At 60.0% G+C, this 17,272-nt stretch overlaps 2 protein-coding genes across 2 annotated transcripts; both read right to left on the bottom strand.

Moving 5' to 3' along the window:
- Window positions 1-108: 108 nt before the first annotated feature.
- On the bottom strand, window positions 109-1,936 carry CENPA (centromere protein A). Its single transcript, XM_031605550.2, has 4 exons — window positions 1,672-1,936; window positions 1,490-1,587; window positions 790-867; window positions 109-337 (listed from the first exon to the last, which is right to left on the bottom strand). Exons 1-4 carry the CDS (start codon window positions 1,754-1,756, stop codon window positions 203-205), a joined length of 396 nt encoding a protein of 131 aa, XP_031461410.1. The 5' UTR covers window positions 1,757-1,936; the 3' UTR covers window positions 109-202.
- Window positions 1,937-2,089: 153 nt separating this feature from the next.
- LOC116236738 (complement C4-B-like) lies at window positions 2,090-17,242 on the bottom strand. Its single transcript, XM_031605524.2, has 41 exons — window positions 16,724-17,242; window positions 16,204-16,393; window positions 15,773-15,950; window positions 15,385-15,455; window positions 15,200-15,288; window positions 14,563-14,645; window positions 14,399-14,495; window positions 13,954-14,062; window positions 13,679-13,802; window positions 13,230-13,342; window positions 12,920-13,090; window positions 12,586-12,771; window positions 11,937-12,122; window positions 11,472-11,627; window positions 11,088-11,214; window positions 10,841-10,912; window positions 10,324-10,518; window positions 10,015-10,129; window positions 9,850-9,920; window positions 9,565-9,704; window positions 8,926-9,126; window positions 8,580-8,631; window positions 8,415-8,504; window positions 7,709-7,906; window positions 7,338-7,413; window positions 7,019-7,175; window positions 6,794-6,910; window positions 6,255-6,420; window positions 5,618-5,784; window positions 5,341-5,511; window positions 5,158-5,217; window positions 4,923-5,016; window positions 4,610-4,835; window positions 4,434-4,524; window positions 4,035-4,109; window positions 3,796-3,898; window positions 3,621-3,710; window positions 3,323-3,412; window positions 2,924-3,007; window positions 2,477-2,609; window positions 2,090-2,347 (listed from the first exon to the last, which is right to left on the bottom strand). The coding sequence occupies exons 1-41, from the start codon at window positions 16,801-16,803 to the stop codon at window positions 2,206-2,208; spliced, it is 5,136 nt and encodes a 1,711-aa protein (XP_031461384.2). The 5' UTR covers window positions 16,804-17,242; the 3' UTR covers window positions 2,090-2,205.
- Between the last annotated feature and the right edge of the window lie 30 nt (window positions 17,243-17,272).

Below are 17,272 nucleotides of genomic sequence, written 5' to 3'. Positions count from 1 at the left end.
CCCCCAAACTCCCCCCCCCACCCTCTACCTATACATCCTCCCAAGCGCTCCCCACCCCTCCGCTCACCACCTCCCCAAATCCCCCCCCATTGCCACAAATGCCCCCACCCCAGCAGCAGAACCCCATCACCGCTCTGTGCGTCTGTGTGTGTGAGTAGGGGAGGGGGTGTTTATTGGGGGGGGGGGGGGAGGGGGTGGCTGCTCAGAACCCCTCCCCCTGCAGCCCCCGCAGGCGCCGTGCCAGCTGCAGGTCCTTGGGGTAGAGTGTGACGCGGCGCGCATGCAGCGAGCACAGGTAGGCATCCTCCAGCAGATGCACCAGGAACGCCTCCGCCGCCTGTGGGACCCCAGGGTGGGCATCCCCACAAAAGCAGGAAGGGGTCAATTCCCACCTCCAGGCCACCCCACAAATGCCAGTCCTCCAAAACAACCCCTGGAACACCCCAAAAACAACCCCTACCCCCAACCTCCCTCCCTAAAACCATGACCTCAGTAACTCCACACCTCAAAAACCTCCAACCCCCCTCCAGACAATCCCCAACCCCAAAACACCTCACAGCCAAATTCCCCTCCCCAAGCCCCAAAGAGACCCCCAAGCACAAGGGGTATCCCAAAATCTGCTTCCCCTTCCCCCCAAAAAAGACTTTTTGCGCACTATAAAGCCCCCCAGCTCCACCCAAAGTGTCCCTCAGATTATGGGGTACCCTAAAACATCCCCCAACCCCAAATCATGGGAACCTCCAAAAAAATCCTCCTCCCCCCCAAAAATAAACCTGTAGGGCCCCCCACCTCCTGTAGGGCCAATAGGGCCATAGCCTGCCACTTGTAGTCCACGCCCCGTGTGAAGAGCAGGCAGATCTCCCGCACCTGGGGACAGGGGGGGGACAGGGGAGCATGGGGACACTGGGGGAACACGGGTAGGGGCCATGAGGACATTGAGGGGGGAGAACACGAGGGTGGCATTGCATCATGGGAGGTGACGGGGGGGGGGCTCAAGGACATGGGGGGGACACTGAATCAAGGATGCTGTGTCCCTGGGGGGGGGGACAGGGGAGGTAAGAAGGACACAGGGGAAGGTGGGGCACAAGGACACGGGGGATATCCATGGGGAGGGTTGGGGGGGTCTGAAGGGTCTAATTTTTAGGGGGTGTTCATTTTGGGGGAAGATCCCATTTTGGGGTAAGTCCCATTTTGGGGGGGGGGGGGGCTCTCATTTTGGGTATGAAGGGTCCCGTTTTGGGTATGCAGGGGAGTATTTTTTGAAAGGTCCGGTTGGGGGTGCTCCATTTTGAGGGGTGGGGGTCCCCGCTTTTATGTGCGGCCCCATTTTCGGGGTGTTCCATTGGGGGCGGGGGGGGAGTGTTTCATTTTGGGGTCCCCAAACCTCATGTTGAGATCTCATTTTGGGGCGGGGGTCCCACGTTGGGTGTGTGTGTGTGGGGAGGGGGGGGGCGGTCCCATGGAGGGGAAGGGGTGGCGGTCCCGTTACCACGCGCGCGAAGGGCTGGCGGCGCAGCAGCAGGGCGGTGCTGCTCTGATAGCGGCGGATCTCCCGCAGCGCCCTCTGACCGGGCCGGTACCGGCGGGCTGAAACGGGGCGAAAAGACGGGAAAACAACGGCGATAAAGACTCAGCCCCACACCCCCCAGCACCCCTCCGGGCTGCACTCACCGCGGGGCCGCGCGGGGGGCGGCGGCGGGGCGGCGGGGGGGGGGCGGCCCCGGCGCCGGGGGCTGCGCGGTTTGGGCCGCGGCATTGGGGCGCTCCGATGGGCGCCGCCGGAGTTCGAATCGCGCGCCGCGAAGTGACGTCACGTCCGGTTGCCGCACGGAGGGCGTGCAGTGCCGCTCTGCGCCACCGGAGGGCCGACTCTGTGGTGGCTCGGAGGACTGTGCGTTTATTAAGCCCGTTCCGATCCCAGTTCAACCCAGTATGACCTCATTTGGGCCCACTGTGATCTTTTTTGACCCACTGTGAACCCAGTTGGTCCCAGTGTGATCCCTGTTTGTTCCAACACAGTTCCAGTTAGTCCCACTCAAACCCAGCAACTCTGTTTCTTCTAGCACACTTCCAGTTGATCCCAACATGGTCCCAATCAACGCTAGTTTATTTCCAGTTGATTCCAACTGATCCAACAATGGTGCCAGTTCACCCCAAAAAATGGTCTCAGCTGCACCCAACATGCTCCCAGTGGCTCCCAGTGGCTCAGAGCTGGCAGCCCAGTTGGCTCAGGCGGGTGCGGAACTCCTGCAGTTGGGCGCAGTGACTCCGCAGTCGTGTGGCCCTACAGCGTCCAGGGGATGGCACCTCCTCCACCCACGAGTGGGGACCCAGCAGGAACTGGGGGCTGGAAATGGGGACAGGGTCAGAGATATCAGGATATGGGGTCAGGGTCAGGAATGTGGGGTTAGAAACACTGGGATACGGGACATGGGAACTTGAGAACATAGGGACATGGGGCACAGCCCCTTCTCACCGCCCTTCAGGGTCCTGTGTCCCCCCGCTGCCCCCCATCACCAGGTAGATGTTGTGGGGTTGCAGGCGCAGTTGGCAGCTCTTCCGCACCAGCAGCCGCCTCCGCTCCCCAGGAGCTGCTGTTGTGTCCTGACCTGCACCAGTACACACCGCTATGAACTCACCAAACTTTCCCAGTACCACCTAATATACTCTCATATTCCAGTATGGCTGAGAGACCCCCTCAGCACAGCCCAATGCTATCCTAGTCTGGCCAAATATATCCCAGCATCCCCTTCTCACCCCACAACCTCTTCCAGTGCTCCCAGTATACATATTCAGTCTCTACCAGAATTCCCAGTTCACCCAGTCTCAATTTCCAGTCCGTCCCAGTCCCTTCCAGTACTCCCTGCCTCTCCCAGTGCTCCCATTCTCACCTTCCAGTCCTTCCCAGTGCCCTCAGTCTCACCTCCAAGCAGCACCTCTTTGATTTCCGTCTCAAATGCCACAAAAGCCCCAATCTCACTCTGGGACAGCACCCGAACCACCAGCGCTGGGGATCAGAGGGGATGGGGTCAAAGGGGTCATGGAGGTCATAAAGATGGGGTAATAGGGGTTATTGTATCAGAGGAGTTATGGGAGCCAGGGGACATCATAGGGCAGCTATGGGGTTCTTGGGGTCACAGGGACAACTGGGGAGAAAACTACAGGATCCTAGTGAATGCTTTCAGGGTTCAGGGGTCACTTTTGGGGTACAGCGTACAGCTGTGGGGCTTAGGGGCAACAGATGGAATTTAGGGCAGTTAGGTTTTGGGATGCAACCAATTTGGGGTCAGCAGGTTTGAAGTGTAGTGATTTGGGGTCTCACCATAGTCCACACGGGGGCTGTAACAGGCAAAGTCGTGGCGGTCATCGGCTGTCACCTCTTGTGTCCTCCTTTGGGCATGGGGACACCCCCCTGGGAACATCAGTAGGGTGCCCCAACATCATCAGGGACCCAAAACACAAGGTTCTTGATATGAGTTCTCTCTATGTCCTGCATGTCCCTCCCCCACGTTCCCCCATAAACCCCTTAATTTCACCCCAAGATCCTCAAAAATTGGGTGGAGGATGTGGGGGGTTCACTGAATAGGGGTCCCACATATGGGGTCACAGTGGGGTCCCACCTTGGGCGCATTCACAGATTTTGGGGGAGCACAGTGTGGCGATGGTGCTGCTCCTTTGTGGGGCGTTGTAGAAGACGGTGCAGCGCTGCCCTGGATGGGGCACAGAGGGGTCAGATCAGCCACACCCACCAAGACCCCACCCGTTTAGGCCCCGCCCACTGAGTGCCCCGCCCACCGGGCTCGTAGTAGTCATAGATGGCTGCCATTGCCGGCTGCATGTGGCCCACGGCCACGTCCTGGGTAGCCCCAAAACTGAGACACTGCCGCTCGGGGGGGACCTGGGGACAGGAATGAGAACACGTGGGGGAACACGGGGATATGTGGGGAGAATGGGATATGGTGTGGGGACATGGAGACGTGGGGGATATGGGATCATGGGGCCATTGACATTAGGGGTGACACAGGGGGACACACCTCGTCCAGGTACAGAACCAACTGGTTCCCATCCAGCTCATAGTGACTGATCCAGTGATCCACCACGTCCCGCAGCTGTTGTGGGACAGCAGCACTCGGATACGTCCCCACCCCAACACCCACATCCAAGCTATCCAACACCCCAACATCCCAACACCTCAATACTCCAACCCAGCAACTCCACCTCAACATCTCCACGCCCCAACACCCTCAAACCCAACTCTCCAACCCCAACAACCCCAGCTCGATGTTCCAACACACCCAATCACAACACCTCAAACCCCAATAGCCCCATATCCCACATATCCAACATTCTGCTGCCCTAACAACTCCAACACCCCCACACCCCATAATTCCCCTCAACTCCCCTACATCCCCCAAGTCCCCCTGGGCCCCTACCTTGTCCAGGTCTGTCCTATGGGGTGAGAAGCCACTGAGCAGAGAGATCTCCACCACCGCCATCCCCGTTAGTGCCACCCCTGGGCTCCGCCTACAACAGGCCACGCCCCTTAGCAACAAGTCACGCCCATCTGCAACAAGCCCCGCCCACTGGGACAGAAAGCTCCGCCCCTCACCGGAAGCAGACCAGAAAGGCCACCTCGTGGGCGGGGCTGTGCGTGCTGCGGCGGCGTCGCTTCCGGGCATCCCATAAGGACATGGGGCTGAGTGGGGCGGGACCATCTGCTGGCCCCTCCCCTTCCACAGGCCCCGCTCCTTCAACGAGCACTGCCCCTTCTGTAGGCTCCTCCCCCTCCTTAGGCTCCGCCTCCTCGTAGTCCTCATAGTCCTCGTAGTCCTCGTCTGCTCAGGATTGGGATATGCAAAATAGGGCCGAGGCCACGCCCTCGCGAGGAAAAGGGGGCGGGGCCTCTGGGGGCGGGGCCTCACCGTGGTACAGGATGGGGCCGGTGATGGTCACCTCCAGGTGCAGCGCCTGGCACGTGGCGTTGGGAGGTGACAGCAGGCGGAACTGCCGGAGCACCTGGGGACAGCAAGGGGACAGCGTGACATCGTGATGGGACAGCAGGAGGACACTGTGACAGCATGAGGGGACACCATGAGGGGAGGTTGTGAGGGGACATTGGCTCTTGGAGGTGACACCGATGTCCATGCAGCCACTCACCGTCAGCGTCCCTTCGCCGTGTCCTTCCACCTGCACTGTCACCGGGCTGCCCAGAGGCACCTGGGGGACGTGGGGACAAAGCGAGGACACAGGGACCCCAAAGCCCCGTGTCCATCGTGTCCTACCAAGTCCTCCCACATCCCATGTTCCCCGTGTCCTGCCATGTCCCACCATGTCCCCCACCTGCAGTTCCTGCTCCAGCGGCTCCAGCCCCGGCTTCAGGGTCACCTGAGTGCCACCAGCCCTTCCCCGGGCACCCCCCGGCCAGGAGAGCCCCAGGTTCAGCCCCACTGTGTTCCCGCGGCCCCAGTGCAGCCACATCTGGGCCAGCGCCTCCAGGGCCACCACCGTGTCCTGCAGGAACACAGAGCAGTTTGGGAACACAGCCACCAAAGGGGACCCTGGGGATCAAATCACCCTCAGTTCAGGGCATGCAGGGGGCCCAGTGACCCCCACCCACCTGAGTAGAGTGGAAGCCACCTCCATAATTGCTCTGCTGTCGGAGCCACCGTGCCGCCCTCCCAGCCCCAGTGATGTCGCGGCTCTGCAGCAGTGCCAGAAGGGCGTAACCCGTCGCCTCCACTGTGGCTGCGGGGCCACCAGATGGCCAGAAGGTCGCACGGCCACCTGCACAGGGACGCAGTCATGGGAGGTCATATGGGGTCATGGGGGTCATGGAGGGTCATGGGGACCCAGAGTGGGTGCAGAGAATGGATTTGAAGACAACATGAAGAAGAATTTGAAGAATCACTCTGAAGAAGAATTAATTACAAGAATGAAATTGAAGGAGAGTGAATCTGAAGAACAGTTTTAGAGAAGAACCCATCTGAAGTGGAACGAATCTGTGGAATTTGAACGAGAATTAATTTTAGAAGGAATTAATCAGGAGAATGAAATCAAAGAAGAATTTGAAGAACGAACGTGAAGGAGAGTAATATGAATAGGAATGAATTTGAGGTATGTGAAGAAGAATAGTTTGAGGAAGAATAAAATCGAAGGATTTGAATGAGGATGAATCTGAAGAAGGGGACAGAGGGGTCCAGGAGCCACCCATGGTGACAAAGGCATCCAAGTGCCACCACCCCATGGGGACGCACCGTGGGCGCTCCGGGCCATGCTCCGCAGTCGTTCCACTGCCGGATGTGGCCCCGGAGGAGTGGTGTCCACCAGTGCCAATGCATAGGATGTGATGGCCGTCCCATAGGTCCCCAACTGCTCCACACGGCCCCGTAGGAACGCTGAGGCTCGGGACAGGGATTCGTCCTGTGGCAGTGGGACATGGAGTGTGGGGACATGAAGAGACACAGGGAGGCATGGGGGATACTGGGGGACATGGACATGGGGGACACTAGGTATACATGGGGATATATAGGAACATGGGGCACACCGGAGGACAGGGGGACACAGAGGGATGAGGGGACTCTGGGGGACAGGGGGACATGGAGGGATGGGGGACAGTGGGGGACATGGGACATATGGGAACATGGGGGATAGGGGTGAATGAGAGATGGAGGAACACTGGGGGGACGTAGCAGGGAATGGGGACATATGAGAGACATGGGGATGTGGGATATGGGGGCACAAGGGACACATGGATATGGGGACCAAGACACAGGGATGGGGATATGGGACGCACCAGGAGGGGCAGCTCAGGGCTGTCTGGGGGCAGCAGAGTGCGGGCACCATGGAGGGCCACTACCACGAAGGCTGTCAGCGACACAGTGGCCTCTGGGCCGGGGTCTGCCACACCGCCCTGGGGACACAGGGACATGTGGGTGACACAATGTCATGTGGGGACAGTCTGCAGGGACCTTCAGGGACACTGCATGGGGACACTGCACACAGCAGCGATGTCACCCACCTGCATCTCGCGGTGCACCACAGCCCTGTGCTCCAAGAAGGCACCATTTGGACGCTGCTGCTTCAGCACCCACCGCAAGGACTCAGCGGGGCCACTGTCAGCCACTGGCAAATAGGGCCGGGACAGGGCCAGCACACGCAGCACCAGCGCCGTCAGCCTGTGCCAGGACACCATGTCACCAAGTCCCCAAATCCCCATGGAGCCGCATCTCATGTCCCTGTGATGTCCTCACATCCCCACATCTCCATGTCCCCATACCCCAGTGTCCCCATGTCCCACTGTTGTCCCAACGTCCCCCTACCATCCCCACTCTTCTCACCAGGTGCTGCTGTCCCGGTGCAGCCATGCCCCATAGGAGCCGTCACTTTTGCGGAAGCTCTGCACCCGCTCAAAGCCTGTGGGGACATCAGAGACCATTGGGGTCTCATGGGGACTGCAGACATCCCCCTCACAGCACTGCACCCCCACAGGGCTCTGCACCTCCACATGGAGCACTGCACACCCCATTGCAAATATAAAAGATAAACACAATCCATGAAGGAGAAATGCAAACCCATAGAGAAATGCAAACCTCACTGCATCCCCCATAAAGCACTGTGCATCCCTTGGAGCACTGCACACCCCATAAAGCACAGCCCGCCCCATAAAGCATAGCCCTTCCCATAAAGCACAGCACGCCCCATAGCTCACCCTGCTGCAGGGTTCTGAGGCCACGCTGTCGGTGCCCGGGGGGCAGCTGCCCCCACCCTTCACTCTCATCCAGGAACCGCAGAGCAGCAGCAGTGGGTGCCATTGACATCAGGGACTGCTCCCCACAGCCCCGGGGGGAGCGGAGCAGAGAGTTTCCCACCCCCAGAGCGCCCTGCAGTGCCCAGCCCGGCACCCGGCCTGGGACACGGACAGTGGGGACAGGAGGACATAGGAAATGTGTAGGGACAGGGGGACATGGGGATGGTGTGGGGATGGAAGGGGAGTGGAGGGACAGGGATATGGGGTCATAGGGGTGTGGGGATATGGGATACGTGACATGGGGATAAGATGTGGGATAGGCATGGGGATATGCATGGGGATGAGCAGGGGGACATGGGGACATTGGGATACCCATGGGGATGTGCAGAGGGGCACACATCAGGGGACACAGGGGACATGGGGACGGAATACGGATGTGAGAACATGTGGGGACACCCAGGGGACACACACAGGTTCACAACATGAGGAGATGGCCACACACATAGGTATGGGGACATGGGGACAGAGAGAGGATCAGGGCTGGACATCAATCTACCCAACAAATGTCCTCCCATGTCCCCACATCCCTTGTGCCCACCACCACATCCCCACCACATCCCCAGTACCCACATCCATGTCCCCACCCCATGTCCCTGTCCCCACACACCGCTGACACGGATGCTCATGCTGAAATCCCCATCAGGGACAATCTCAGCAGGGACGTCCCCTGGCAGCTCCAGGCTCTGGCTCCGCTTATCTGTAGGGACACCACACCACAGGGTCAAGCCCCACGTCCCCAGTGTCCCCACCATCTCCCAGTCCTCACACCCACCATCTGTGTCCAGGACGTAGGTGGTCTCCTCCAGGTGCAGCTCTCCCTCGGGCTGCAGGAATGGGTGGCACCGTTCCCACCAAGGACATGGGGACACAGTGTCCATGAGGGGACAACTGCAGTGCCCAGAGCCACCGAGGACCCAGTGTCCCCAAACCCCACAAGGACCAACATATCCAGGGCCACCGTGGTCACGGGGACATGGTGTCCATGAACCTCAAAGTGACAATCCCAGTATGCAAGGCCACCAGAGACCCACAAGGACAGCAGTGATCAAGAGGTCACAGGGCTCTGGGGGGACCCCAGAGGGGACCCAGGTGGCCAGAGGTGACCCCACTGATCTCACCTCGACATGCAGGACTCGGGTGATGCGGTCTCCCAGCCCCCATGGCCCGCGGGCGGTGACAGTGATGGGAATGTCCCCAGGGTGGAGGGCCACCAGGGTGAGGGGTGCAGCCACTGCCCGCCCCGGGGGCAGCTCTAACATCTGGGGGACCCCATCCAGCGCCGCGCACACCCCCTCCACTGCCAACAGTGTCACCGTCACCTGCATCACCATCAATGTCACCCGATAGGACAGTGGGGGACTATGGGACAGTGGGGCAGGAAGGGGGTAGCCATAGGGCAAATTGGTATCTATGTGCCACAGGGGGTTATCTATGGGGCAGAAATGGTACCAGGTGTCTAAGGGGGTACCTGTGGGGTAGAGGGGGATATATGAGGAGCAGAAGGTAGCTACTGAAAGAAAAAGGGAATCTGTGGGGCACAGAGGGTTAACTATGGGGCAGAAAGAAGGTATCTATGGGGTAAGGCATATCTGTTGGAGGGAAAGAGATATGTGTGGGGCGGCAGGGCGAGTATGGAGCACGGTGGTACCTATGGGGCAGGAGAGTTATCTATTGGAAGCAAAAGGGTATTTATTGGAGAGAAAGAGGTATCTCTGGGGTGCCTATGGGGTGCCTCTGGGGGTTTCTATAAGGCTTACGTTGATGCTGCGGGGCAGCCTGCTGTGGATGAGGGGCTGCAGCTGCAGCTGCTCTCGGGGACGGATGCTGGGGGGCAGCTGAAGTGCCACGCGCACATCCTGTGTCACCATCACCCGCTGCGGCTCCGCCACGCACAGCCCTGCCAGGACCACATCAATGAGGGGCAGGGACACCGGGGAGACACAGGGACACTCTGGGGATTGGGGGAGAGGGGGGACATGGGAACACCGAAATGGGGATGTCAGGGGGACACTGAAGGGCCACTGGGGGGTGGTGACGCTCACCATGTCCAGGGACAATGGCGACTGCCTGAATCTCCCATGTAGTGATGGAGTCAGGGAGCAGCACTGAGAGCCTGGGGAGGTGAGGACAGGCAGACATGGGGACATGGGGAAATGGGGACACAGGGTCATGGGGACATGGGGACACAGGAACACATGGGGACACACCGTGCAGTGCCAGCGACACGGATGCGTTGCCACAGCCAGCTCTCAGGGAAGAAGCTCCTTGTGGGGACATCCTCATCATCATCCAACAGCTGCTCTGCCAGCTGTGCCTCCAGCACTGCCATGGGGACAGCAGGGGACATCCTTACATGTGGGGATCCCAGGTACAGAATGGCCCCAACCATGGAATCCTGGGGCATGGGATGTCCCCATGTGCCACCACCCATGGGGATCCCCGATCCAAATGTCCCCACACCAATGAGATCATCAATGGCCACCCCTCCTGGCTTTGGGGACACTGCTGACACTCACCCCGTGCCAACCCCCCGCGCTGTCCCCTCCGCCGCAGGTTCTGTGCCACCTCACAGCACTGCAGGAAGGCGTCTCGGCAGCCCCCAGCCGTGGTCACCCGCTGTCCCCGCTGCTGGCACGTGGCACGGATGGGCAGCGCCGTCGCTCCGTCCCGGCAGCAGCGCCACATCGACGCATTATTGCGCCACGGCCCCGCTGCGAGGACATGGGGACGTGTGTGGAGGTGGCACCATGGGGACACATGGGGATGGGCCAAGGGATGGGGGACTAAGCACAGGGGGATGAAGATGGGGACAGGAGGAGATGGAAGATGTGGGGACACAATGGGAAAAGGGACACCGATGGCTGGGGGTGGCCAGGGGTGTGAGGTTGAGGTGGCATTGGGACATGGTGACACAGAGACACAGTGACATGGAGACGAAGTGACATGGGGATGTAGTGACATAGGGACATGGTGATGGGGGAGACATATACTGGGACACAGGGATGGGGTGACATGGGGACATCGGGCACTTACCCTTCTCCTCCAGCAGCTTCAGCAGCTCCAGAGAGCGGCGTTGGCGGGTGGGGGCCGGGGGACACTGGGGGGCTGTGGGGAGGAGAGTCCCATCACCGTGTCCTCATGGCCCCACGTCCCCAAATGTCCCATATCTCCCCATGTCAATGTCAATGTCCCCATATCAGTACCTCGCCATATTCCCACATCCCATGTCCCATATCTCCCTGTACCCCCCTGTTGTCCTCATGTCCCCGTCCCCACTCACCTGCCTGCACTGTGGGGCCGCCACCCTGCAGTCCCAGCACGAGCCCTGCAGCCCCGAAGATCCCAATGGCATCAGGGCCACCCCCGGGGCTGCACCCCAAATCACTACTGCCCAGAGCCACCTCCACCTGGAACACAGAATGGGGTCACCCCCTGTCCCCAAATGTCCCCAACATGGCCATATGGCCCCATTTCCTCCAGGCATCCCTAAAGGGTCACTGGGATTTGGGGGATCCCGAGAGTTTGGGGGAAATCTCAGGGCTCTGAGTGTCAGGGCTTTGGGTTTTGGGGCGTGCAAGGATTTGGGACATTCCCAATTTGGGGGGGGGGGGTTGGGGTCATTTGGGGGTATGAGGGATTTGGGGTCTGGGGGATTTGGGGTCACCTTGGCAGCGTTCAGGCGGTGCTGTGGTTCCAGGCTCAGCACTGCAGTGTCGATGGCCCCAATGGCCACTGTCACTGGAGTCTCTGTTGTCACCATCACTGTCAGTGGGTCCTGAGGTCGAAGGGTTGTCCCACGTGGAGGGACCTTCACCTGCACCTGCAGCCATGGATCCCAGCATGTCCCAGTGTTCCCAGTGCCACCAGATCTCCCAGTGCTCCCAGTCCCTCCCAGTGCCTCTAGTATATCCCAGTTAACCCAGTTCTTCCCAGTTTCCCCAGTACACCCAGCCCTTCCAGTCCCTACAGTTTCTCCCAGTCCTCCCCAGTCTCCCCAGTTTCCCCAGTACACACAGTCTCTCCCAGACCTCCCCAGTCCCTCCCAGTTCTTCCCAGTACCCCCAGTACACCCAGCCCCCCCAGTCCTTCCAGTCTCCCCTAGCCCCCCCAGTCCCCCCAGTACACCCACCTGTTCATCGCAGCCCCCCCGCACAGCCCCTCCCCACGTGGCAGCCACCACATTTCCCCCACTCAGGAAGAAGGCAACCACGTGGAGATATGGGGCCATGTCCGCTGTCACTGGCAGTGTCACCTCTGTCAGTGTCACCTGCGAGGCCACCGTGTGGGCCACCACCACCCTCCCACGGGCCATTGCCTGCAGGGACATGGGGATGTGTGACACCAGGCATGGCATGCAGTGCAGTGTGCATGCCTAGCGTGCAACTTGCATGCAACGTGCAAACAGACATGGGACATGCAACATATGTGAGAAGCTGTGTGCAACATAGCATGCATGACATACACATCCAATGTGCAGCTGGGAGTGCAGTGTGCAAGTGACACGTGTGCAACACAGCATGCAACACAATGCATGCCATGCCAATGTACCAAGGCATGCAACCCATCCACACACACACACACTGCAACACACACACAGAACATACAGCAAACGTGCAATGTGTAACACAACACACGTTGCACACATGGCAAGATGCAGTGCACATGCAACACGCAGTGTGTGACACAGAACATGCAAAACAACATGCAACATGCAATGTGCAACGTGAAACACAGCACACACAACGTGCAACACACAATACAGAAGTGCTGGAGCTCACCAGGAGGTGGAAGCGCTGTGGGGCGGGGGGCGGCCCCATATGGTGCAGCTGCAGCCGCAGCTCTTCCCCAGGACGGAGTGACCCCCGGGGACCCCCCAGCACCAGGAACTGCCCAGACACTGCTGTCATTGGAGTCACCAACAGCTGTGCCCGTGCTGGGGAGACACCGGGCTGTCCTGCTTCCACCTGAGGGTCCCACAGACACCACAGTGCATGGAGTGCCCATGTCTCATATTACACATCCCACCTCCCACATCCCATATCCCCATGTTCCCATGTCCTCATATAGTCCCCATATCCCCCACCCCGTGTCCCCACGTCTGTCCCCACTCACGCTCAGCTCCATCCTGGTGGCTCCTTTGGGGACATTGATGGGGACAGTGATGTCCCCACTGTTGTCCGCCCGCAGCTCTATGAGGGGTGGTGCCAGGGCTCCAGTCACCCCCACTTTCACTCTCACAGGGACCCCCGGGGCTGTGCCTCCCCCAGCCTGCAGCACCCGGCCCTGTGGGAGCACCATAACACGCACCAGGTGAGAACGGAGCATGCACATGGCCTCACACAAGAATGCAAAAGCATGCCCCAAACATGCAGACATCTGCACCCCTTTGCAAAGGCACGCCCAGATTTGCACACGTGCTCACCAGGAGGGTGTAGGGCGCTCCGGGCACGAAGAACCGCGCGCTCCTCTGCAGCTGCAGCGCCCATTGGGACAGAACCAGCGGCACCAGCAGCTCCCGCTCCACGAGTTCCCCCCCTGCGAGACACCGTCAGGCCACGCCCCCTCCTCACCACGCCCCTTGCTCACGCCCACCCCGTAACCACGCCCATTTCTGTGCCCACGCCCCCTTCGTGGCCTCACCCCACTTCGGGATCCCAAATCCCCCTGAGATAACGCGGGATCCCAAAATATCCCCGAGGGACCCCAAAGTCTTCCTGGAACCCCCAAACTCGAAAACACCTTTGAAACCCCAAAGCCTCCACAAGACTCCAAAACCGTTTTGGGACCCCAAAACCCTTTTGGGACCCCAAAAACTCCCTTGGGACCCCAAAAGCTTCCGGGCCCCGCCCCCTTCCCCGAAGCCACGCCCACCTGCCGATTCGACCACGCCCACCGCCAGGCGCAGCAGCGCCCCCTGCAGGTCGGTCAGCGCAACGCCCGCTGCTTTGGCCACGCCCACCAGGGGCACCTCCAGGGAGGCGTGGCCTTCCGTCACCTGGGGGCGGGGCCACAGGGGGCGGGGTTAGTGATAAGGGGCGTGGTTATGGGAAATGGGGCGTGGTTATGAGAACGGGGTGGGGCTATGGGAAGGGTGGGGTTATGGGAAGGGGCAGGGTCAAACCCCCCTGTAGGTTTTGGGGTTTCACCTGACGCTGCTGCTCCAGACCCCGCAGGAAGCGACCCCCCCGGCCCCCGGCATCCCGCAGCCCCACACGCAGCTGTGCACGGCCCCACACTGGTGCTCCATCTGGGAATCTGAGGGTCCAAAGGGTCAGTGGGATCAGAAGGTCCCCAGAGGTTAATAGGATCAGGGGGAGGGATCCCAAAGGCCAATAAGGTCAAAGGGAGAGATCCCAAAAGTTAATAGGGACAAGGTGCCCCAGAGGTCAATAGGGCTGAGGGAACCCACAAGGACTGACCCCAAAGGACATCAGGGCCACTGATTTAGGGTGGTCTGGAGGGGAATTTGGGAAATTTAGGAGAGTTGGAAGGGATTTGGGAGATTCTGGAGAAGATGGATGGAGATTTTGGTGGGAATTTGTGGGAGATCGGGTGGGATCTGGGGGGATTTTTTCTCCAGAGGTCCCGTACTGGACGTGCAGGTGGATGCGCAGTGGGGCTGGTTCAGGGTCACTCAGCACAACGAAGCCACGCTCGGGGCGGATGCGCACCTCGAAGCCAGGCAGCACTGGGGACAACATATGGGGTTACGGGGGGTATGGGGGCACAGCAGGGACCCCCCGGACCTTACTCACCATATTTGCGCACCTCGAAGGCGGTGGAGCCATTGGTGTTGGGACTGGCAGCCAACTGTGCCCGTATGTGCCATGTCCCTGGGCTGGGGACACAGGGGCATGATGACCCTATGGCTCCCACAGGGGCTCTCTGGTGTCCTATAACCTCCCACAACTCTGTATGGCCCCTATGGTGTGCTATGGCCCCCTACAGGCTCCTGTGGTTCCCTATAGGCTCCTGTAATCTGCTATGGTCTTCTATAGACCCTATAGTCCCTTATAGCCCTCCTCATAGACCCCTATGAACCTCTAGAGCCCTCCAGAGCCCTTATGGCCCCTATATTCTATAGCTCCTCAGGGTCGCTATGGCCCTTATGGTTCCCCATATCCACCTACAACCCCTGTAGACCCCTATAGCCCCTAAGGTGACCTACAGTTCCCCCCAAAGCCCCTTATAGTCCCACCTAGATCCCTGTAGTCCCCCATAGTGCCTATCACCCCTATGGTGTCCTATAGCTCCCCACAACCCCCTATAGTTTCTATGGCCACTATAATGCCCCAGTAACCCCCACTACTCTGGCCCATCTGCAGCCCCTGTAGCCCCAAATACCCATAGCCCCCCATAGCCCCCATCCCAGCCCCCTATAGCCCCACTCACAGTGCGATGTCAGGCAGCACCAGTTGGTCACTCAGCACCGTGTCCAGGGGCACCCGCTGCACCTCCCGTACTCGTGCACCCAGTGGGTTCTGGGGGACACAGGGGTACAGGGTGAAACCCCAGCCTTGTAGGGCCACCCAAACCCTACAGGGTCACCTACAGCCCCAGCCTTATAGGGCCCATACCGTGATAGTGACCAGGATGGGTTCAGGGTTCGGCTGTAGGTCGGGGTCCATGGAGAAGACCCGGAAACGCACTGGGGACAAAGAGACATATGGGGACAGGTGGGGGTTATGGATTTAGGGATTTAGAGTACATTTGGTGGACTTTGGGTGACCAGGAGCATTTGTGGTGTGTTGGGGTGAATTTGGGGGAAACGGTTCAATGTAGGATGAAAATGGGTGGATTTGGGGGAATTTGGGGAATTGATGGTGGATTTGGAGGGGCTTTGGGGAGAATTTTGGGGTTGATTTAGGGGAGTTGGAGCATTTGGAGCACTGGGGGAAGAATCATGGGCAGATGAGGGATGGCTTTAGGGTTTGGGGGCCCTACAGGTGGATTTGGGGCACTCACCAGTCTGTCGGGGGGCGTAGAGAGGTTTGTCTGTCTGCACAATGAGGTGACCCCGTGCCCCCCCCAGGGCCACACGCAGACTCCGGGTGCTGGGGGGGGACAGGTGGGGGCTGTGGGCTTCCAGGAGCAGCCCCCGACCCCACAGAGCCCCACAGCGCTCAGCCTGCACTGGGGTGACCTACAGGAGACATGGGGACACAGCAGGAGACATTTGGGTTATGGGGATATGGGGGAAACTGGGGAAATGGGAGCTCTGAGGAAGGAGGTGTGAGGTGACATGGGTGACATGGCAGGAGGGGACCCAAGGGTGCACATGTCCCTGTGTGCCACGGGGATGTCCCCAACCCCCTCACCCCACAGGAACACCCCAGAGTGCATGTGCTCCATAGGGACAACCCCCATTGTCCCCACGTCCCACAGTGTCCCCATACCTCAATGTGCAGGAGCTGGTTGAAGTTGTTGTGGGGTGTGAGGGCAAATGGGACTGGGAGGGCGCAGGGCCCGGCCCCACGGTCCATCTCAGCCCATGCAGTCACCGTCCCCGTCACTGGCCCCACAGCTGCCACCAACAGCCCCATGGGGGTCCCCAGGGCCACGCGTCGGGGGGCCACCAGCACCAACCTGAGGGAACACTGCTTGAGCTACCAGCCCCATAGCTGCTCCATAAGCCCTCCCAGATCCCATAAGCATGCAGACACCCCTTAGGTCCATAGTTCCTCCCAGATCCTATAGGAAACCCCCCCAGCTCTGGCCCCATAACCCCCCCAACCACACAGAAATCTCCCTCAGTCTCACCAGGCTCCATCACACCACAATCCTATATCTGCCCCCAGCCCCAACAGTGCCCCATAATCCCTCACAGATGTTGCAAGACATTCATAGTCCCATAGCTACCCCACAACCAACCCCAACCCCATATCTACCCCAACCCCAACCCGCATAACCCCATACTCAGGGTCCTGGGAGCTGCCATCCATTAAGGGAGTGAGGAAGAGGAGGAGGAAGAGGCTTAAGGCCCAGCGAGGCCCCATGGCTCCGGCGGTGTGGGGCAGATGGGGGTAGCAGTGCAGAGACAGTGGGGTTGTGGTCAATCATTAACGGGGGGTGGACATCGGGGTCCACCTGCAGACCCTGAGGGCATCGACCTCAGCTGTACCCACGTGGATGTTGGGAAGCGGTGTGAGGCGGTGCTGTGGGGAAATGGCACTGATCCCAAAGGGAGCCCTGGGGACACCACTGTCACTGCCCTCCCCCAGGCCACGGAGCCGCTGACACTATGGATGTGACCCCCCCAAACAGTTCCTTGAATGGAATGGAGAATGACTCCTCCTCACTGCCCGCGTCCCGCCGACAAAAACCCTCGGCCCTCTCTCCTGGATCAGGGACACGGCCCCGGTGCGGACACAGCCCGAGTTTCCCCCCCGCTGCTCGGAGGCCCGGGGGGTTCCCACACCGCGCCCGTCCCCTCCCCCGCTCCGCGCTTTCGCTTTCGCTTCACAA

The sequence above is a fragment of the Phasianus colchicus genome, chromosome 35 (assembly GCF_987193195.1).
Source record: "Phasianus colchicus chromosome 35, bPhaCol1.hap1.1, whole genome shotgun sequence".
NCBI classification, from domain to species: Eukaryota; Metazoa; Chordata; class Aves; order Galliformes; family Phasianidae; genus Phasianus; species Phasianus colchicus.
The sequence above is the reverse complement of the archived record's forward strand: the minus strand, read 5'-3'. Positions and strand labels throughout refer to the sequence as shown.

Excerpts from the sequence above, each read along its gene's own strand:
- LOC116236738 (XM_031605524.2), bottom strand. The coding sequence starts at position 16,803 with ATGGGGCCTCGCTGGGCCTTAAGCCTCTTCCTCCTCCTCTTCCTCACT. Across the intron at positions 7,176-7,337 it reads CACCGGGACAGCAGCACCTG|GCTGACGGCGCTGGTGCTGC; the intron begins GTGAGAAGAGTG and ends GTCCTGGCACAG. Across the intron at positions 3,413-3,620 it reads AATCTGTGAATGCGCCCAAG|GGGGGTGTCCCCATGCCCAA; the intron begins GTGGGACCCCAC and ends TGATGTTCCCAG.
- CENPA (XM_031605550.2), bottom strand. The coding sequence starts at position 1,756 with ATGCCGCGGCCCAAACCGCGCAGCCCCCGGCGCCGGGGCCGCCCCCCC. Across the intron at positions 868-1,489 it reads GCCAGCCCTTCGCGCGCGTG|GTGCGGGAGATCTGCCTGCT; the intron begins GTAACGGGACCG and ends CCCTGTCCCCAG. Across the intron at positions 338-789 it reads CCCTATTGGCCCTACAGGAG|GCGGCGGAGGCGTTCCTGGT; the intron begins GTGGGGGGCCCT and ends GGGGTCCCACAG.